This window comes from Argentina anserina, chromosome 3 (genome assembly GCF_933775445.1).
Source record: "Argentina anserina chromosome 3, drPotAnse1.1, whole genome shotgun sequence".
NCBI lineage: Eukaryota > Viridiplantae > Streptophyta > Magnoliopsida > Rosales > Rosaceae > Argentina > Argentina anserina.
In genome coordinates, this window is record NC_065874.1 from 30,610,232 (window position 1) to 30,633,566 (window position 23,335).

Consider the following 23,335-nt stretch of genomic DNA (forward strand, 5'->3'; position numbering starts at 1 on the left):
ATTTAGATTTGTGATAAGTCTCACTGTCTGAACTAGGTTTACATAGATTTGGAAAAATATAAGACATGACATGAAGAGAGGGATGAGCAAGACGCATGTGCCACAGCTGCTGACGAGTAGATGACTGCGATTCAACAAGAAAACTCTTTGCAAAAGTTGGGGAAGATGAAATATAATACATACCATTTAGGAAAAATCCCTCATCAATCTTCCTCTTGGTCACATGGTCCTGAAAATATAACATTGGAGGTTAAGAACACAACCAAACAATCCAAGAAGTGAGTTAATTTCCCAACTTATAAGAGTTTAAATGGAAAAGATGGCACATACATGACACTAGAGTGTTTATGATCAGAAAAAAGTTTTCATTTTTCCCCTTCCTACAATTGGCACTCTATTCCCATTAGCAACTGACACAAATGAATGTTTTTCAAATGAAATGAATTCATTCAAGCAAGATGCATTGTATGACATGTGATTAGAAGCTCCTGAGTTGACAATCCAAAAATCATGTTTTTTACTGAGATCAAGAGAAGTGGAAATAGCATACATGGAATTTCCTCATGAGAGGCCAAGTTTCCATCTGCAAGGTATCCTGCAAACTTGCCTAGCATAGCAGTGGCATCTTCATTACAAGTTCCACCTTGCTTTGGTTGCAAGAAATCAGCAAATTCATCGATGAGAGTGATTGAATTAGCAATAAAATTCATCATTGCTTCTGAACCATTTTCTTCAGCCACATTAGCTCTAGCAGTGGTATTAATCTTTATCTTTCTCTTCTGACCTTTGGAATCATTAGTAAACTTTGGCTTGGTGCAAAATTCAACATGTTTCCTTCTCATGACCAATGTCAGATCTGCCAATAGACACAGTGAGTACATTTGAGATCCGGCTGTCTTCCCTTATAAGGTCTAACTTTTGAATTTGAGCTTGAGCTAGCAAAGGCCCTTGCTTCATTATTCTGCTCTACTACTGATACATCAGCCCTCATCACTTTCCTTCTTTTTTCCTCTCTTTGTACAGTAGTACAAAATGATTGCAAAAATGGAAGCTCATATGCTATGAGAAGATGGCTTTTCACATCATCATATTCAGAACTTAGATTAGCAAGTAACAAAAAAAATATGATCCTCTTCAGCTCTCTTCATTAAAATCTTTCTATCAGTAGTAATTGGACGATATTGATCTAGCTCATTCCACATAGTTTTCAACCTTCCAAGATATTGAACAAAAGAAGAGTTACCTTGTTGCAACTCAGTCATCTCTCTCTTGAGCTCAAAGATACGTGCAACATTGTTTAAATCACCATATAGGTCTTTAACTTCTTTCCACAGTTGGAGTGAAGACTCAGCATAACCAAAAATCTCACGCATCTTTGGTTCTATGGAATTTAATATCCAAGTCATCAGTAGCTGATCTTGAGCAAACCATGCATCATACTCCTTAGCTGAGGTGGAGGGGATGTTGACTGAGTCATCAATGAAACTAAGCAGCATTTTTCCTCTAAGAGCACGCCTGATTTCTCTAGACCAAGATAGGTAGTTGAACTCATTAAGAAGAGTAGGAATAAGTCGAAGATTGGTGTTGGTATCATTTACTTCTGCTGCAGATAATGCAGAACCTGAAGAATCCCACTTAGTGTCACCTCCAGCCATGATATGCTAGACTGAAAACAACAAGGAATTACTGCAAATGTGAAACAGAAATGGAGAGCAGAAGCAGGTCCACTTAATTGGACATCTACTCTGATACTATGTTGAATTATGAAATATAATGAAACGGAGAGGATGAAAAAGACGAAGATGAATGATTTCTAATGTTTTCTTCAATCTGAACAAAAACAACTCAAGAGAGCTAAATAGCCAAGAAAAATAAAATAAAAAGCTAACTATATCATTATCTACCGAAAAGTAGCTGTTGGAAAAAGTCTTCCACTAGGGCTAAAACAACTTTAAACAACAACAAAAAATGGAAGGAGAAGCCATTTGAGAGACGAGCAAACATAAATTGAGGAGAAAAGTCATGAATTAAGGAGAAAAGCCTGCAGCCTTGCTCTCTATCTTTGCATGCCTTACAGGCCACCACACTGAGCCATGCACTCCACACACCTTCACTTCAATACCCAGGCCTAAATTAAGGTATCAGTCTCTCATCTCTCATACAATCTATCCAATACAGGATTGAGTCTAGTGTCTTGTACCAAGTCCATCAACTTTGTCTCGAGTCCCCAAAATCTTAACCGGGCAGCGAAAGAGAACATCCAAGAAATCCCAATTGGCCAAATTGTCCATCTCAGTTTCAACCATCCCTTTTTCGGCTACAATTTGTTTCCAGACTTGTTGCTTGTCAACCATGGCTTTTGAATACGAGAAGTCCTCAAAAATGTGTGTTCTTCTGATACTTGCACTCCAAGCTTTTCTGCTACAGCTTTCCAGATCTCCTTCCATGTAAAACTTGGACCATTAATGGTGTTAAAACGCATGGCCGTGGTCATCCAGATCAGCATTGGTGGCTGCCCAAATTTTCTGATCAGCTACTAGCCTTGCATCTGAGCCATCAATGCAAGTCTCTTCCCAACACTTTTTAGCCCTCCAAACATAAAAGGGAGATTTAAATTCTTACAAATGGTTCCATAAACACACAAACTACCCATGAAATTGTACAAAGTCCTAGAAGAACTACCTATTAACAAACCAGGATTATGCACAGACCAAGCTACCTTACCATGTAGCCTCTCCTTGAGCAAGTCTTCAAGAACATAGTAAAAATTGTAGCTTGGATTCACTCGAGGGGACTCTTCATTGTAGTATTGAGCTTTGTTTTCATCGCAAGGGCCTTACAGTGACACATAATGATTCATCCCGGTCTGAAGAGAGAAACATGCCTCAACACAGCATAGGAATTATAGCATCCAAGGCATTGGACAGCATGGCCTTGTTTTGGTCACAACACTCAATGTTATCCAATTGGTACTCGCTTGCCCAAGTAATCCAAAACACACGAGTCACATCTTGTAACAAGGAGAGTCTTTTTTGGGTTTCCAAAGGGTTTAGCAAATCACAATTCAAAGGTATATTACACACTTATATTTATCTATACACACTAATCCTATATATAAGCTAGAGAACGTACACTTTAACAATCTGTTCCTTAATTCCCTCCGTGAATCACGTACGTGATTCACGGAGAGTCATTCACGCTAACACTCCCCCTCAAGTTGGCGCATACATATCAACCATGCCCAACTTGCTACGTGAATCATAAAGGGCCTTCTTGGACACTCATTTTATGAGCATATCGGCAAGTTGCTCTTCTATAGGGACAAAAGGAAAACTAATGATCTTTGCGTCTAGCTTCTCCTTTATAAAGTGACGATCAACTTCCACATGTTTTGTATGATCATGTTGCACATGATTATGTGAAATATCAATAGCTGCCTTGTTGTCACAGTATAGCTGCATAGGCTTAATACCCAAATCTTGTAGCTAATTTCTAAGCCATAATAATTCGCACACTCCCTGAGCCATACCTCTGTATTCTGCTTCAGTACTAGATCGAGCTACCACTTTTTGTTTCTTACTCTTTCATGTAACAAGATTACCTCTAATAAAGGTAAAGTACCCTGATGTGGATCTCCAATGTGTAATATTTCAAGCCCAATTTGCATCTGTGAAGCCGCAAACCTCAAGGATATTATTGTGATTAGAGAACATTACTCCTCTCCCTAGCGCTGACTTCAAGTACCTCAAAATCCTTACAACAGCATCCATGTGGTCCACACTGGGATTATGCATGAATTGACTCATTGCACTTACTACATACGCAACATCTGGTTTGGTATGTGATAAATAAATCAGGCGTCCAACTAGCCTCTGATAATGAGGTTTTTCAGTAGACACTTGATCTGGATATTCTCCTAACCGATGGTTCTGCTAACCGATTGTTCTGCTCAATAGGAGTATCAATGGGAGTGCAATCCAGCACACCGGTCTCTGTTAGTAGATCAAGGATGTACTTCCTCTGACACAAATAGATACCATCACTTCCTCGGGCTACTTGAATGCCCAAGAAGTACTTGAGTATACCTAGGTCTTTCATCTCAAACTTTGTGGCTAGCTGTTTATGTAATCTATCCACCTCAACAGTATCATTCCTAGTAACTACCATATCATCAACATATATAATTAGGGTTGTTACCTTCCCTTGTTGATGTTTGAGAAATAATGTGTGGTCTGAATTACTCTGTTTGTAGCCAATTCTCCTTATGAATTGTGAGAATCTTCCAAACCAAGCACGAGATGATTGTTTAAGACCCATATAAGGACTTTCTCAATCTGCATACAAAGTTACTTGGAGAAGCGGCCGCATATCCAGGTGGAAAATCCATGTACACTTCTTCTGTAAGTTCTCCATGAATGAATGCATTATTAACATCAAAATGTCTAAGTGACCAGTTTAAGCTAGCAGCACAAGAGAGCAATACCCGAATAGTGTTTATTTTTGCAACAGGTGCAAATGTCTCATCATAGTCTATGCCATATGTCTGGGTGAACCCTTTTGCTACTAGGCGTGCTTTATACCGGCTCACTGAACCATCTGGATAATGCTTCACTGTAAACACCCAGCGACATCCCACATTCTTCTTGCCATGTGGTGGAGATACAAGCTTCTAAATAATGTTCTTTTGTAATGCTTTCATCTCTTCCTCTATTGCTTTCCTCTATTTTGGATCTCTTAATGCATCCTGCACTTTGTTAGGTACTGATACAGTAGATATTTGATTCACAAATGATTCATATAACTTAGACAATCTTTTGGTAGACATAAAATTTTCCACAAGATACTTAGCTTTAGCCTGAAGGGTTGGTTCATATTTTTTTGTTAGCTGACCCCGAGTAGACCTATTTGGCAAGACATATTGTCTACTATTAGCCTCACTAGTATTAGCCCCAATATAATGAATAACCTCAAATGAGTGATCTTCCGTACCATGAGAGCATTGGTCAGGTGCATAAACAGTAGTACGGGAGACATGAGGGGCAATTGTGTTGTCATCTTCTGGTACCTGAATCTCTAGAGTGACTACACCAGAATCATCCAGAGGTGCCTGTGTGGTTGACACATTGGTAATCTCAATTGATCTTGTCACCATATCTACTGGCTTACTTATCTCCCCCTATCCATGATACAGCTCTTCAAAATATGAATTCTCCCCCTGAATAGCAGTACCGGAAGAGGGAAAATAACTCATGTCCTCAAAGAAACTAACATTCATAGTGACATAGTACTTCCTGGTAAGCAGATAATAGCACCGGTACCCTATCTGATGTCCGCCATACCTAAAAAACACACATTTAACGGCCCGAGCATCCAACTTAGACCTCTGGTGTTTCGGAAGGTGGACAAAAGCAACACAACCGAAAACACGGACAAGAAAATTATGAAAAGAGGGTAAGGAGACATGAAATGCAAGCACCTCGTATGGAACCTTTCCCTGAAGGACACGAGAGATAAGGCTTTTAATGAGGTGGGCAGAAGAGATGACAGCATCACCCCAAAGGTACTGAGGCATATGGGCACTAAAAAGAATACACCGAGCCATATCAAGTAAATGACGATTTTTCCTTTTAGAAACTCCATTCTGCTCAGGTGTGTAAGGACACGTCGTTTGATGAACAATTCCATGTGTGTTAAAGAACTCCTGAAAGACATGATTCACATATTCCCCCCCCCCCATTATCAGAACGAAGAACTCTAACTGTGGCATTATATTGTGTTTGGACAATGTTATAGAAGGCTTGAAAAGCTGGGGAAACCTCATCTTTAGTTTTGAGGAGAACAATCCATGAAAGACGGGTGCAATCATCAATAAATGACACATAATACCGCATCCCTGACACAGTAGACACTTTGGAGGGTCCCCAAACATCAGAATGAATTAATTCGAAAGGAAGAATACGTTTATTAGAAGTACTAGGAGAATAAGTAGACCGATGACTCTTGCCTAAAACACATGTCTCACACCGTAAAAGTGACTCATCCACACTAATAAACAAAGTAGGCATAGATTTTTTCATAACACTAAAAGATGGATGCCCTAAGCGATGATGTCATAACCAAACTTCACTCAGTTTGTCAGAAGTGGAGATTAAAGCGGTCTGAGACTGTGCCCCTGGTTTCTCCCCAGTATATGTCTGATCCAGATGAAACAACCGGCCCCTCAGATACCCTCGACCAATTAACTCCCCGGTGAGAAGATCTTGAAATATCACATACATAGGAAAAAATGTCACAGAGCACTTAGCGTCAGCATTCAATTGGGGGACATATATCAAATTATGAGATAAAACAGGTACATAGAGCACATTGTGAAGCTCTATTGTGGTAGTAATACGAACTGACCCTTTCCCTAATACGGAGAATGCCTCACCATTAGCATTAGTAACATAGGGTACTGGTGGAGGAGACATTACGGTAAAATAAGATTTGTCATAAGTCATATGATCAGACGCACCCGAATCAATAATCTAAGTATCAAAACCAACAAAGTTAGAAATATTTAAAGTCATACCAATTTTACCACGACCAGCTATGAATGCTGTAGGTATTGCTCCGCCTGCTGTATGACGATCATGTCCAACCACACCTAGCTGCTTTCGCCTTGGGACGATAATTAGGCCTCTTAGGCCGAAGGTGTGGATACAGCTTCCAACAGGTCGCACGAGCATGGTTAGTATCATGACAATAAGAGCAAGAAAGGGGGGGGGGTTGATTCCCAAAGCCTGGTGGTGGTCCTCGCTGATGAAGTGGAGCTGAAGTGGCCTGCTGAAGGGGTGGTGCTGAAGATCTAGCACGAACAATAAGGCTGGAAAATTCAACTTGTGTCTGATGAAGGCTTTCCTAGTGAGATTCATCCTTAGGGTATATGTGAAAGTTGTAATTAGGCTAGGGGGTTCGGTCTGTCGGAGCAATTCCCCTTTCGCACTGTTATGTTTTGCATCAAGACCTTTCAGGAAATGGTGAACTCGCTCAAGCTCCTTCTCACGTTTGATCATGCAAGGAAGTTTCACATCAATCTCAGCCCAAATATTTTTTAGTTTGGTGAAATATTGCGCCACCCGCCAAAGCAGCGCACATCAACTCATGAACCTGTATGAAATCAGAGTCATTAGTATATAAGCCTTCAAGTGTCAGCCATATTGCATGCGCAGTGTCACATGCCTCCACCAAATCAATTATGTCTTCATTCATAGCTTTCCATAAGACGAACATCACAAGGCCATCATCGTCATCCCACTTAGTGTAGGCAATAATATCATCTACACTAGGAGCCTTAGTTACTCCGGTTACATGCCCCATCTTGTGCATGCCTCGAAGATGAGCCGCCATAAGTCGCTTCTATTTACGGAAATTGGTCCCATTGAGTTTAGTTCCCCCAAAAGACCCACTGTCAGAATTCTTGACATATACTTCAAATTTCGGAACATCAGCTTCATCTCCAAAACCCATTGAAAAGGAAATTGAAAAAATCAGGAATTATACAGCGGAAACACCAAAAAACTGAAATGAACCTATCATGGGTGCACGAGCACCGTCGGTGAACCTGCACTGACAAAGCTGGCCGGGTCGGGTCTGACCGGGTCGAATGTGTCGGGTCGGGTCAAATCAGGTTCGGGTCGAATGTGAGCCGGGTCGGGCGGGTCGAATCTGGGCCGTGTCAGGTCAGATTTGGAGCTTGGAATGCAGATACCAGGATTTGCAGCAGCGATCCCACGATTTGCAGCGGTGATGTGGAGGCCCTCTCAAGACCGGCGGCAGCGGCAGAAGCTAAAGGGCAGCGGTGGAGGTCCTCTCAAGACCGGCGGCAGACCAAGGATACAAGGATATCGCCGAGGCGTTCTTGAACCGACAGCCATGTGAAGAAGAAGGCGGTGACTCGGTGTAGGCGAGGAGAAGGCGGGATGCGGAGGCAGTGACTCGTCGGAGGCGGTGACTCGGCGTGGGTCTGTGGAAACGAGGAGGGTGGCTTCTTTCGGAGACTGTGCTCCACGGAGGGAAGGACTATGCTCCACGGAGGGATACCAGCCGAGCTCCAGGGAAGGATACCAAGGGAAGGATACCAGCCGAGTTCGCACAAAAAAAAACAGTAAAAATAAAACCAAGAAAAAACAGAGCACTGCACTGCTCTGATACCAAATTGAAAGGTATATTACACACTTATATTTATCTATACACACTAATCCTATATATAAGCTAGAGAACGTACACTTTAACAATCTGTTCCTTAATTCCCTTCGTGAATCACGGGTGTGATTCACGGAGAGTCATTCACGCTAACAATCACATTGGATGAAATGGAAGTTTGAAGAACTTTGATGAAAGGGTGTGAACTGATGATCAGGAGCTCGAGCTATACCGTAAACCTTCAATTTGGCTTTTGATATGAGCTTTCTGGCAAGTACCTTCCCAACTAACCCAGTTACCCCAAAACTGGCTGCTGCCACTCTGCAACATTACCAGTGGCAGCAGCCTTTGGGTTTTTAGATGCTTCAGCTGCCATTGACATTGAACTTGGTACTCTGCCATAGGCACAATTCCAAGCTTGAATTCTAAGATACTATATACTTTAGTTCAGTTATTATAAAATGCTAGTTGTAATGTTCTGGTTTATATTAAACCATTGCATGCTGTTCTTTTTTTTTGGAAATGCATTGCATGCTGTTCATGGCGGCGTCAAAACCTATAATATGGCAAGTCAGCCGGCAGAATATGACCATGGCCGTTATATTGCTGGCTTCACAGCTACACCAAACTTTATAATATATTTTTGAGCCTAAGGTATAGTTTTTTTTTATAACTAAAGAGCAGAGTATATTACTGTGTATGAAATCATCCATCAACCACAAAACATAATCCACATTCTGCCCAAAAGTACCAAAAGACCGACCTAATTATCACCGACTTAAAACACTCCGAAAGATAAATACATCATCAAACCCAGACTCAAATTCATAACCATATTTTTTTTCTTAGAAACAAAAGATGCTGACCCACAAAAGCAACCCAATACAAACACACGGGTGCGTGTAGGGCAAACTCTAGACTTGAAAAGGAGCCAGCATAAGGTATAGCTCATCTCTAGAAATACATTGTTGCCTGACTTGCCTCATTCCGTATTAGTCAATAGTTTTGGAAACTAGTAATCGTTCGCCATCCAGATTGTTTAACATGTTATCAGTGCAGTTGTAGGTAGATCCAGAGTTAGAAACTCACTATCACTACACGAATCCCAGAATAACTAAATGAAGCGTGACAAAAAAGCTTTGACAAGCTTTACCACATTATTCTTTAGCAAAAAAAATATGTATATATGGTTACAACTAGTTCGCTTTAGTTGTATAAAAAAACTAGTTCGTGCTGGTAATATATGCATCTTTGGTACGGGGTGGAGCGCACAAGAAAAACATGTAATTCAGATTTCATATTCTTGGTTGTGAAGCATTCTGCCAATCTGCAGAATTTCTTTAAGTGGTACTGAAGTTAATTAGAACATGCACACAAAAAACAGCCTCTTAAACATATAGAATGTGAATAATTTTCTCAAACGTGCAATGGAACTGATGCCAATTACATTTGTCAAACATATGACAGTTCATGATTCATGTTCCAGAAAACAGAGTTGATCTCATATCAAGAGGAAATTTCTTATGAGACCCGACACTTGTCATTTTTTGTATAATTAGTTCCTATTTTACCCTTATGTTAAATTCATAATAACTACTTACCTAGCATGTAGATTTCCACAAAATATACCCCGCATTGAAACACCTGAGAAATTTTTCTGTGTTATCGTAGCACCACATGATAATGTCTAGTGGTCTACCATTTTAATTATAATTTGACATGCAAGATTTAATTAGAAAAATTATATTTATGCTATTTTATCAAATATTATTTTGGGATTCTTTCTAAAACCCTACACTATAATACCCTAAAATCATAAACCATAACCTTAATTCAAAATCATCAATACCCATAAAAGTCATTTTATGGGTATTGTTGATTTTGAACTAATATGTTAAATTATAATTTTGATGTAATAAATCAACATGTCGAAATATAACATGTAAGGTGTATCACTAGGTATATCACGTGATAATACGGTAGCATATAAAAATTTCTCACAACACCTCTCCCATTATTCCATTACGAGATTTGATTTCAAAAGTAATACAAAGGTAAGAGCAATGAAATCGATGCTTATTAATTTTTGTATAACCTCTAATGTTCTGTCCATTCAATTAGTGTTGATTTTTTCAAGTGTTTCACATGTAGAAAGCTTAACCGCCCAATTTTTCTTTTTCACCTTCTTCTTCTCTGCTACTCTCTCAATCCCCCCATATAATTTTGTCATTTGTCTTAGTTTAACTAAATGAGTAATTATATATCAAAGATATTCATAACGGTGCTCTTGGTGCTCTTACGTTCATATGCCACACAACAATCATTTATTGATTTCAAAACAAGATTAGGGCAGAGAAGGAGTTCATTGAAAGTCGAAAGGTAAGAATTGCAATTTAGTTTGCAGGTGTAAAACGCAAGGTTCTAAAAAACGCTAGGCGTTAATCGGGCGGACAGCTAAAAACCAGCGCCTAGAGGATTAATCGGGGATTAATCGGCCCAAAATCGAGGCGGCCAAGGATCTTCGGGCGCCTAGGCGCTGCCTAGGCGGTCCTAGGCGGGAATTTTTAGAACATTGGTAAAACGAGTAAAAAAGTTAATGTTGGGTCAATAGATGAACATAGAATTCAGTCCATAAACAATTGAAAGACATCATAGATAGAATTCAAACCAAGAAGTGAGAGATACCGTCAAATCAACGAAAAAAATAGAGTGATGACCGAGGAAGAAGCAGGTGTAATTTTTGCTGGGTTTGGTATTAGAAGGGGGAGGTGTGATTTACCTTGTTGCTGGGTTTGATAGAAGAAGGGTATTAGTAAGAACCCTAGTTTTCGGAACAAGATTTGGTGTTGGTTTAAATTCTATAAGCGGTGAAATTCAATTAAAATGATTTCGGTTGTTTGCGACCTTGCGAAATGAAAACGGAAACGTTCTCGGAACGTTTAATTAGAAAAACATTACGATTCCGCAATGTATATATCGACTTTTACTCCGTCGATCGTTTGTGAAAACTTTCTTCACGAAAGTCGTAGAGCTCGTCGATACGAGTGCGTGGACATGTGACGCGTTCAAATCAGACGTCGTACGTAAAAGTTATTAATGATAGAAGTTAGTTTCCGATTTAAAAAGGGGTATAAAAGGAAAAACTTATCAGTTAGGGTTTCCAAAATTGGAAACCCACTTCTCTCTCCAAGTCGCGCCTCCCTCTCATCTCTCTCTCCTTTCCCTCAAGCTCTCTCCCTCCGAACGCCTTCTCCTCCGGCGATCTCGTCATCCAGGTCGTCGTGGTCTTCACCGCCTAGCCCAGAAGCACCGCACGGCTCTCCTCTCCAAACCCCGAGCACGACGTCACTTTCCGCGCCACCATGAGGCCTAGGCGACGCCACCAAGCCTCTGCAACTCGCCGCCACTCGATCTCCGGCAACACAAGGGCTCGGAGGAGGGCATCTCGACGTCGATCCTCACCCTTCACATCCTCTGCCATCAGATTTGGGGCCAAATCGCGTCGATTCAAGTTCATCCCGAGAGATTGAACATCGCCGATGAATCCGAGCTTCTCCGATGCAAGATAGGGGTTTGTAACTTCAAATCGAGGTATGGTTGGATGTAATTGATGGATTTATGTGTGTTTATTGTTGGATTTTGATTGATTGGAGACAGATCGGAGGAGGTGGGGTGAGAGAGGTTACCGCCGCCTTAGGCGGCGCGTGTGGGAGCGTGGAGGGGTCTAGAGGCGGCGTGAGGCCGTGGAGAGGGAAGGGGGAAGGAAAGGATTGGTTTTGGGGCGGCGGTGGCGTGCTACGCGCCGGTTTTAGGCTCGGTGCGTGGGCCCCACGCGCGGCCTGCCGGAGGTGGCGCGTGTACCCCACGCGCCGCCACGTGCGGCGGCGCGTGAACAGTGTTTCCGAAGGGTAATTTTGTAATTTATTTTTACGTACGGTAAATGTAAATTACTTTTAGCAAATGTAAAAAATAATTTTGGAAGGGTAATTCAGTAATTATTATTTACGGAGACAGTACGTACATTTGAATAGTATTTATACGTACATAAATACGTAAACATTATGTACTCGTACAGAAATACGTATTGGATGTGTATTTGTACATTAATACATGAATATTAAATACGTGAATAGTACACAGAGAATAGTACTCAGTGAACAGTAAATTAGTAAAAACCGAAAATTGCTGAACAGTAACAGATTATTACTGTTTCGGCATTTAAAGGTTTACGAAACGTTTCTAAATTCTTTTCTTATCTTTTCAAGGTGATCGATAAATCAAGGAAATGAATTATCTTCGGAAATTGTGGAATTATGCTCGAGTCGATAAGGTGAGTAGAATCTCACATATTTACGAATCTACCCTTGCGGAGATTCAAGATTTTTGCAAGAGTTTTTAATATTGAATTATGACACGTATACGATATAATGGATTATATATATATATTTATTGTATAAATGGTAATAAGTACATATATATATAGTTCGCTATATTATATACTGTTATGATTTTATCGTGATGATGTCATTTTGATGACGAGATTATATATCAAGCATGTGGTTTTGATTTGTACAATATGAGGTGTGATTATTGTACGTGATTTTAACATGGAGATTGTTAAAATGTTGATTTGTCTTCGGACTTGATTTTTGTACAATATTATGTGAGATTATTGTACGTGTTTGGTAAGTCGGAACCTAGCCTTTGGCCGGGCGAAAGTTACGATACAGTTAGAGCTCTAGTCTGTCTACCGGAGTACTGCATGTGAGGTAACAGGTAGTTATCGGCTCATGAGTACTCATATTTTGGATGTTGGGTAGCAGGTGGTTGCCCAATATCGACGGTGTACTACGTGAGGGGTAACAGATGTGTACCAGCGTTCATTAGTACCCGTATTATAAATGTATTTGGGTAACCAGAAGGGTTGCCCAATTTCTCATGGGCACTTCATTTCATATATTTTTGGGACAACCAGATGGGTCGTCCATTGACTCATTAGTGCATTTATATTTGTCGATTTGTGGATTTTCGTATATATTGATATGCGAATTATATTTTCATTTTACTCATACGAGCTATAAGCTTACCGGGTTTGTGTTTACAATCCCGGTGCACCAATTCGATGGTGTAGAGGATAATTCCGCAGGTGTCGATTAGTGGAGATTGAGAGACGACTCGGAGACTCGAAGTTGTTCACTATCCTGCTTGTGGTGAGATTTCTAGTGCGGATTTGTGTGTGAGAACTTGTGAGATTTTATTTGTGAGTTTTGTGAGAGTTTGTGCACCAATTCGATGGTGTAGAGGATAATTCCGCAGGTGTCGATTAGTGGAGATTGAGAGACGACTCGGAGACTCGAAGTTGTTCACTATCCTGCTTGTGGTGAGATTTCTAGTGCGGATTTGTGTGTGAGAACTTGTGAGATTTTATTTGTGAGTTTTGTGAGAGTTTGTGAGGATTATTACATTTCCATTTTATGTAATGTTGAATTCTAAATTTGGTTTGTAATAATTGGTTGTCTGAGTTGTATTGTGAACTCAGTAATGATCCGCTGTGCATTTAAAACGATTTCGATTCGTTGGGATTGTTTTGGTGTTTTTCGACTTTGAAATTTTGAGTTTTTAAGCTCGAAATTTTGGGGTCGTTACAATATTATACATGAGAAGATGATGAGTGTAGTGAGTAATTATGTGGGTGTACAAAGTTTGCTGAGTATGCTACGAAATTTGTCGGGTACATTTAGCAGCACCCTTATTTATTTTCATTAAATTATAACAATTACTTGAGGAAAAGAAAAAAGACATTATTGCATTTCCTCTGCTCAAATCAAAACAGAAAATTTAATGAAAAATAAAACCAGTTTGTCACTAGATTCTAGCTGAATGAAGCAAAATCAACCTTATTGCAGATACATGAGAGAGCAGAAGATGGAACTTCCAGTAATTCACGTCCAACCCCTCAGAGTACTCAGCTTGTTGAGAACACACTGAAACCCATCTCAACTTCAACCAAAACGGAATCACGACGGAGTTTTTTTTTCAGCATATGGAGGAATAGACCACCCAATAAATCTCTTTATAAGCACCATTCTTCCTTAAGAAGCACCATTTGTTATTTGCGATAACTTGTCAATCAAGCAAACAAGACTCCAGCATAATAATTTGAAGATAATTCAAGTACATTTTCCAATTTGCTCCCATTTGAATCATCTGCAAGAAATCAGTGCAATAAAATTAAGTAACAGCTATAAGTTAATTAATAGTAGATTAGACATTAGGTTTGTAACTTACTCATGGGAGTTTTGTCAACAAAGAAGCAAGCTGCAATAATAATGTAGCAGAGAAAAAGAATGATTCCTTTCAAATAATGTGAGGTTCCATCCTGAAATATTAATAATAGAAGAATGTTTTCATTTCTGATGTTGATTTATAAGTGAAAAAATGAATAGGGGTTCAGTTAGACTAGGAGAAAGACCTGCAATGTAAAGGCTGTGATAATTATTGTGAAAGCAAGAGAACCAGTTTCAAGGAGACTAAAGTCAAGATCCATTTCAATCCCCATTATCCAAGCAACAATCACACTTAAAGGGACCTGAAAGCTTATAGAATCGTTAGTTTTTGTACGTATGACTAATTTGAAGCATTTAGTATCGTCAATGTGCCTTTGTTTACTTGATTCTTACCACGAACATGGAGATTTGAGATGCAGAACCTAAAGAAACACCCAAAGATATGTCCTGCATTGCATAAGAAAGATTGCAATTTAGTACAAAGTGAAATTATTTGATTTAAATGATGATCATAGTGACAACCATACCAGTTTGTTCTTGAGAGCAAATATGATCGATCCAGCATGTTCTGCAGCATTTCCCACAATTGGTAGCAAAATAATGCTGATAAAGGTCACAGAAATGCCCCAAGAGTTTGATGCAGCCTAAGTGAGGTACATTGCATATCATCAGTTGGGTACCAATTGTTGAGTAATTCTTGACATGAAGTCATCAAAGTATTTCAACAACAAGTATCTTTAGATTAGGTCTATATATACCTCAATTGTACCCACAACATACTCAGACAACAGCGCTATGATAATCGTCATACCAACTAGCCAACCAAATGCACTCCAACACCCAATCACTGGTTTCTCTTCCTCTTCATCATCTTCCTGTTCATTGCACAGAAATGTATCAGTCACTAGCCCAAGAAATATTCTGCCCGAAAATATTTGACCTCAAGACCAAGACAAATGGATAAACATCAATGTTACTATAAGTTGGTCATTCATGTCAAATAAATGTTGATCTAATGTACGTTTGCTCATGTTATGTTCATCCACATCATGTTACCGAATCACATCCTTAGTTTAAGCTCGATCATTTCATCCAATTGGTTCCTAAATTTCGCTTATTGTTTTTTTGATGAATTGATTTTGCTTATTGTTACTGTGTAGTGTTTACGTAAGGCATATATAGAACTGTTAATCACCTCTTGTGAATCAAACACTTGGCGGTGTGTTTTCAACTGGAAGAAGATATAAGCAACATAGGCAATAAGCATAAAAATGCTGCTTGCTCTTGACAACTGGAGAGTGGAGGTGGCATAGAAACTGCCAACTCCAGAGGCATATCTGAACAAAAGTGGCAACATGTGACATAGTAACCCCAGCAGCAGCAGTAGTGAATTAACGTCGGCTTGTTTCTGAAAAATACATGCAAAAACAAATCTTATTAATTGGTTCAGTTACTAAATTAATTATATTCGATATGAGATCATTTCTCTTCAATAATTATATTAGATACGCTATGACAGGTACGTTTGGTTTATTTTCTTATTGAGTTTTCTTACTCTATCATATCTTTGTTCTTTCTTTATGTTGGCTAAGCCTCCACAGAGTAGAGAAGTGCCAAGAACAAGGAGGAGGTTTGAGAGAATGGAACCCAATAAAGAATACTTGACAACATCTATTTTGTTCTCATGAAGAGCAAATATTGCTATTATCATCTCTGTTGCATTTCCACACGTTGCATTAAGAAGTCCCCCGACTGCAAATAAATCAAATTAAAACCTTCACATATACCATGCATCAGAGAAAATTTACGTACGTATTTCAAAGAAATAAATTTGTTCTAATGGGGAAAGGTTTTACCTGTTGGACCAGTGAAGTATGCAATTTGTCTGTGAAAACAAAAGGAGAGAAAACAATGTTAGAGTCACCAAGCGTAGGAAAATTAAATTGAAACCTTTCAAAAACAAACTCAAACGATTATCATCGATTCATCATGATCAATCCGCTGCATTCTATTTTGTTATTTACAGGAGTTCTTAAACTATAGATTGAGTTTGTTAATTAATTTGTATTTTTTTTCCCTGGAGTACCTTGAGGGAGAAATTCGATCGATTGTAAAGGAACCAATCTCTAACTTTTCAAATCTAACTTTTCAATTCCATTACCAAAATCCGAAGAAATGTATTATTTTTCTTTTCTTTTATTTTATTCTATTTTCTTATGCGTAATATTTTTGGAGTGAGAAAGAAAGCCTACTCAGTGAGGAAGCTGACACGTTCAGCAAGTGGAGTGAGTCCCAACAAACTCAGAGCGAAAACCCAAGGCTGCATGGCAGATTAAGAATGATCAAAACCCAAATTAGAATAATCATAAGAATATCAACAAAAAACAAAAGCTAGAAACAACAATGTAGAACTACCAAAAACAATTGGTGATCACTTACTCTTCCGAAGTGGTAAAAATCTGCTGCAATCGCGAGAGGAATGGCCGGAAAAAGCACGGCGAGCTTGGTGCCAAGGATCACCTCTTGCAAATTGTTTACAAAGTTTCTGAGCATCTGAAATCGAACATTAGTAATAAGAATCGGGTCGGACTTTTTGCGTACCATGGAGGATGACAAGTTTTGAGGTGTCTTCCCAACACTCTGCTCCTTATTCTCACCATTCATATTATTATTCCCGCTTACTAAATCTTTACGATCATCGCTTATTCCATTCTCAATATTGTTGATGATGAAATCCTCCTGTGATCCCATAATGTGTCTCTGAAAAATATGGAAGGGTTTATCGATCTACAACGAAGTGTTGTGTGTATGAGCTATATATATATGAACTCGATCGATGTTCTCTCGTGGTGTCTATAGAGAATTCATCATCAGGTTATATATATGAATGAGGGATTGGGTTTTTCATTTCAAGGGATTGTACGTGAGAAGCTAGGGTGAAGTATATGAGTGCAACTTCCTGGAATTTTCGCGGGGTTTTTGTTGGTTTGCTGCATGAGCAAACAGTGCTACACGTAACTATAAAGCTTCTTAAACCCTCAAGGCTGAAGTCCCAGGTGGTAGCGTTTGAAAGATGGCAGAAAATATATGAACTAAGCCTGCTCAAATAGATAAGAACTCGATCTGAGTCATGAAAAAAGGAGATAGAGAAAGATCGAGGAGAAATATTGTTGGTTAAGCATGAGGTGTTTCAAAGTTCGGATAACATGCATTTCAACCATGCATATTAATTAGTTAATTAACTAACATCCTTAAGTCTTTAACCACACTGTGGAAAACATCATATTCTCAAATTAATAAATTTTCAGTTACTTCCTTAATTGTCCAGGTGTTTCAGAAAACTTATATTAATTTTGAAATTAACACCCCGAATATCAAGGAATTGAAGTAATTAAAACCCCATGGATTGTAAGTTTTTCTACCTTGTGGTTGAGTTAGGCATTAACTAATATGATTGAAATGCATGTTGTCCAACTCTGAAAATAACTAGTTAATTGGCACCTGCTGCTTTCTTGTAGCGATCTGACTGCTGAGTCTGTTACTGTGTTTTCACCTGGCCTTCTAGCACCATGTGTAATGTGCTTTTTCATCTGAGTATCAGTTCATATATACATATATTTTTTGCCGTCTCGGCTAGGATCAAGGAGTTCGATGTACTAATTTGATCAACCACTAATTAATGACTTGACATCGCACGTATTATTTGGCCTGATATATCGGGATTTTCCACATTAACAAATAATAGCCGTGCGGTCTCAAGTCACATTTTTCAAAATGTAATTGAGATTTCTCAACATAGATTATTATTATTTTGGGTTAAATTCTAAACATAGATTTTTTTTGATGAAATTCTAAACATAGATGTTAGGTTCAATTAAGAATAAGTTCGAATAACATGCTTGTCATTAAAAATGGTAAGGCTTTACTTAACATATTGGTTGTTCGACAAACCTGGTAGATTGTGATGCAACTTTAGAGTTAGTGTTATATTTTGTTAATATATGTACCTATTCATCAAATGAAATGACACATGTTGTAGATGTACATCAACAAGATGTTGCGAAACAAACAACAAAGGAAACAGATTGATCTGAAAAGATAACACTTCCCACCAATTTTAATGTGGTATATATGCAGATATCTAAATTATATATATGTACGTGATCTGTTATTCAACACTAAGGAGAACATGCACTGTTAGTTTTATTTAGATAAGTACGCAATGAGGTGAATGAGCTTGGAAGAGAGAAGCTAACAAGCTAGGTCAGAACTTTCGTGGAATTTTCTAGCTCATCCCCTAAGACTAAGAGAGTAGCAAAACGGTTGTCATTTCTTCCCACAGTTTCATCAAGCAGAAAGAACCCAAAAAGAAAACCAAACTATGTATACATAGTGACGAAGTTTCTTATAGTTGTGACATGCATAGAAGAATACTTAATAATTATACTCAGTCGTGTTTAGCAAAAATACATTGAGATCCCATGAAGGCGCAGGATTGTCGTTATTAGTTAATATTTCTCGAATTCATGCCATTATTATGCACAAGGTCTTTCTTTCTTTCTTTCTTTCTTTTTCTTTGGTTTATGTCTTTATTCATGTCACTGAGGTCGGTGGCTTACCAAGAATCTATGTGTCCAATGTTCTTTTAGGTTAGTAAAACCATAGCTACAAACATTAATTACAGTTCGCATTCTTTTAGTAACCTGGCAACAAGTCAAGAAATTTTATTCGTATCATTCATACTAGAAGACCAAACAAGCTAGCAACTATATGGAAGCTCCTAATTCTACATTCAGCGTATCATTTTTTTGTCCATCTCTCGATCATATATATATATATACATATATATATATATATATATATATGACCCTATTCTGTTCCTTCTAAGCATCGAAGGAGATCCATAATATGGTCTCCCATGCTATTATCTATTCATGTTTGCGAAGATAATGTTAATTTCCGCCCATTTCGAATATTTATACCGGATTAAATCACTCAATTAAAACAAATCCATATTTTTTAGACCATGTTTAATGGCTACCTTACCACGATTCTAGCAATTCTGAATCGAGCATGACGTGTGTGTACTGGCCAGAATAGGGCTAGAATAAAGGAGAAATAAGAAATATGTATATCAAGACATATTTTATAGATACTATCCCCAGCCTCCTCCGAGGGAGGATTTATCTTTTATGAAAAGTTTTATGCTTTTAGAGTTACATTTTTATAGTGGGACTTTGGAATTAGAGTGACTCATTAACTCACTCATTCCGCCCTGACATCTTACTTTTTTTGTTTCAACCGTAACCTCTTATCTCTAAATCTCCACTACTATAATATCAAATTCTCCTTTAGTGCTAAAGGCTTCATCAAATTTTAAAACCCCCTCAAATGTTCATGGTTTAGAGAAAATTTGGTTTAAATGGTCACTATTGTCGGATACAAAATGAAATGAGAAATAAAAAGGAATTTAGAAAAAAAAAAGATAACGTGAAACAAAAGAGAAGTTCGCAATGTGCATGCATGGTTATCCGTGTTCTCAAGAAGTTTAATTCAGTGACACCTCTTCTAGTTTTGTACGAAGTATGTATGCACATGCATGTTGATTTCAAAAAGATTTTCAGATCGCTTAAATTACTATTAATACGCGATAGAATATGGAGACAAGTAGACAATTTATTGCTCTCTTCATCTTAATTATGAGCAATTTAATTTCCCGACCATGTTCATACTTCAATTATATAGGAGTAGTGTAATAACCCAAATTTTTCGGAACTAAATATCGAGTATTTTCAAATTGTTAAATTTGTGAAATTAATTCAAGACGATAATTGGTGTTTCGCGACAGTTCGAAATGAAAACAGAAACGTTCTCGGAACGTTTAATTAGAAAAAAACGTTACGTTTCTGCAATGTATATATCGACTTTTATTCCGTCGCTCGGTTGCGAAAACTTCCTTCATGAAAGTTGAAGGGCTCGTCGATACGAGTTCGTGGATAAGTGGTGCGTTCTAATCGGACGTTGTATGTAAAAGTTATTAACGATAGAAGTTGTTTCTGATTTTAGAAAACTGGTATAAATAGATAAGTAGTGGAGCTAGGGTTTCCATCTCTGGAAACCCTCACCCCGCGCCTCCCTCCACTTTCTCTCTCGCTCTCTCCCCGATTTTCCCCCCTCCCTCAGAAACTTCGTCGGCGATCTCGCCGACCCGCGGTCCGTGTCACACACCGCCACACTCAAAAGCCTCGCATGGCCCTCCTCGTCAAACCCTGAGAAGATCATGTCCTCCCTCGTCGCCGTTCGCCGCGCCGGCACACCCCCGTCCCCTGCAACAAACCCGCCGCCGTTCAAGCTCTTCTCCGACGAAGTTATGGTTCAGCGCAGGTGCGCCTCCATCACTCCTCAACCCCTGCAACACCTACGATCGAAGGGGAGACGCGACGACACACCTCCTCGAGAAATCGACACGATTGGCGACTCATCTCACTCCGACGACGAATTCGGCAGTTCAAAGCTTCAATTGAGCTGAGGGTTTGTATATTGTGATTGTTGTGATGCTTGGTGTGAATTTTTGGATGATTTAGAGTTGAGATTATGGAGATCGGAGGAGGATTGAAGGAGAGGGGTTACTGCCGCCTTAGGCGGCGCGTGTGGACGCGTGCTGGTGGTTAGGGGCGGCGTGAGGCCGCGGAGGGGAAGAGGGGAAAGAAAGGAGTGGTTTAGCGGTGGCGCGTGAACAGTGTTTCCGAAGGGTAAAATTGTAATTTATTTTTACGTGCGGTAAATGTAAAAGTGATTTACGCACGGTAAATGTAAATTTATTTTACATACGGTAAATGTAAATATAAGTTACTTTCAGTAAATGTAAAAAATAATTTCAGAAGGGTAAATTAGTAATTAATATTTACTGAGACAGTATTTACATTTGAATAGTATTCGTACATACAGAAATACGTAAACAGTAAATACGTGAATATAGATACGTAATTGATGTGTATTTGTACATAAATACGTGAATAGTAAATACGTGAACAGTAATTTGGTAAAACCAGAAATTGTTGAACAGTAACTTATTATTACTGTTTCGGCATTTAAGGTTTACGAAACGATTCTAAATTCTTTTCTTATCTTTTCAAGGTGATCGATAAATCAAGAAAAGGAATTACTTTCGGAAATTGTGGAATTACACTCGAGTTGATCAGGTGAGTAAAATCTCACATATTTACGAATCTACCCTTGCGGAGATTCAAGATTTTGCAGAGTTTTAAAGATTGAAATACGACATGTATATGATATAGTGGATTATATATATAATTGTATAAATAATAAATAGGTGCATATATATATAGTTTGCTATATTATATACTGTTATGATTTCATTGTGAATATGTCATTTTGATGACGAGAGTTACATATTGAGCATGTTGAGTTAATTTGTACAGTATGAGGTGATGATTATTGTATGTGGTTTTAACATGGAGTTTGTTAAAACATTTTCTCATCGGACGTGTTTATGTCTTCGGACCAGTCTTCAGACGTGTTTGGCATGTCGGAACCTAGCATTTGGCCGGGCGAAAATTACGATACAGTTGGAGCTCTAGTCTGTCTGCCGGAGTACTGCATGTGAGGTAACAGATGAGTTATCGGCTCATGAGTACTCATATTTTTGGATGTTAGGTAGCAGGAGGTTGCCCAATGTTGGCGGTGTACTACGTGAGGGGTAACAAAGGCGTACCAGCGTTCATTAGTACTCGTATTATAAATGCATTTGGGTAAACAGAGGGGTTGCCTAATTTCTCATGAGCACCTTCATTTTCATATTTTTTTGGACAACCAGATGGGTCGTCCATTGACTCATGAGTGCATTTATATTTGTTGATTTGTGGATTTTCGTATATATTGATATGCGAGTTATATTTTTATTTTATTCATACGAGCTGTAAAGCTTACCGGGTTTGTGTTTACAATCCCGGTGCACCAATTCAATGGTGTAGGGGATAATTCCGCAGGTGTCGATTAGTAGAAATCGAAGGACAACTCTGAAGACTCGAAGTCGTTCATTTTCCAGCTTGTGGTGAGGTTTTTATTGTGGATTTGTGTGAGAACTTGTAAGGATTTATTTGTGGGTTTTTGTGAGAGATTGTGAGGATTATTACATTTCCATTTTATGAAATGTTGAATTATAAATTTGGTTTGTAATAATTGGTTTGTTTGAGTTGTATTGTGAACTCAGTAATGATCCGCTGTGGCATTTAAAATGATTTCGATTCATTGAGATTGTTTTGGTGTTTCACGACTTTGAAATTTGAGTTTTTATGCTTCAAATTTTAAGGTCGTTACAAGTAGGATATCGATCAGTACATTAATTTACTGAGAAAAAAGAAAAGATGAGAAAAGAGATCCAAAGGACGGGAAAACATCACTCCCGCCAATCGATTACCTAGCTTGGTTTATGTACGTTAATTATCTTTAGTACTAATTAAAAAATGCTCAAATATAATACAAAAATCATGGTTATGAAGGTGTACATCCCAACCCATCAAGTATCTCAATACTAAAAGCTAAACGCTTGGATAAGATACCAACACTCGAAATGATTTCCAACGTAAGAACTAACTAGATGTACATTCGATATTAGAAATAGTTTACTAAATATAAAAAAACTAGATTTCCAGTCCCCTGAAAATGATCAAATATATATACTTCTAAGCATTCTAATCATAGGTACTTTCTACTAATGTCTCAAACTTATAGACTAAGAGCTTTTGGGTGCGTTTTCTATATATATCCATCAAACTTTTACTAAGTACTAATTTCCATTGAAAAGTGGCTGATCAAGAAGTTTGATTCTTGAATAATCCAAA

At 38.5% G+C, this 23,335-nt stretch overlaps 2 protein-coding genes across 2 annotated transcripts; both read right to left on the reverse strand.

The window, feature by feature from the left end:
- Positions 1-2,133: 2,133 nt before the first annotated feature.
- LOC126788800 ((S)-8-oxocitronellyl enol synthase CYC2) lies at positions 2,134-8,560 on the reverse strand. Its single transcript, XM_050514811.1, is given in 8 exon segments — positions 2,134-2,201; positions 2,204-2,380; positions 2,383-2,486; positions 2,488-2,587; positions 2,590-2,891; positions 2,893-3,082; positions 8,345-8,503; positions 8,506-8,560. Coding segments are annotated over 8 exon segments (1,155 nt in total).
- A 5,754-nt stretch (positions 8,561-14,314) lies between these two features.
- LOC126788887 (vacuolar cation/proton exchanger 3-like) lies at positions 14,315-17,222 on the reverse strand. The gene is made up of 11 exons (XM_050514901.1): positions 16,911-17,222; positions 16,724-16,791; positions 16,328-16,356; positions 16,027-16,223; positions 15,667-15,879; positions 15,230-15,346; positions 14,999-15,115; positions 14,865-14,918; positions 14,657-14,773; positions 14,473-14,563; positions 14,315-14,391 (listed from the first exon to the last, which is right to left on the reverse strand). The coding sequence occupies exons 1-11, from the start codon at positions 17,220-17,222 to the stop codon at positions 14,315-14,317; spliced, it is 1,392 nt and encodes a 463-aa protein (XP_050370858.1).
- Positions 17,223-23,335: the final 6,113 nt, after the last annotated feature.

Coding starts and splice junctions, on each gene's coding strand:
- LOC126788887 (XM_050514901.1), bottom strand. CDS start 17,222: ATGGGATCACAGGAGGATTTCATCATCAACAATATTGAGAATGGAATA. Junction 16,357..16,723: donor CGTGTCAGCTTCCTCACTGA/GTAGGCTTTCTT, acceptor TTGTTTTCACAG/ACAAATTGCATACTTCACTG. Junction 14,564..14,656: donor TCACAGCCTTTACATTGCAG/GTCTTTCTCCTA, acceptor TTAATATTTCAG/GATGGAACCTCACATTATTT.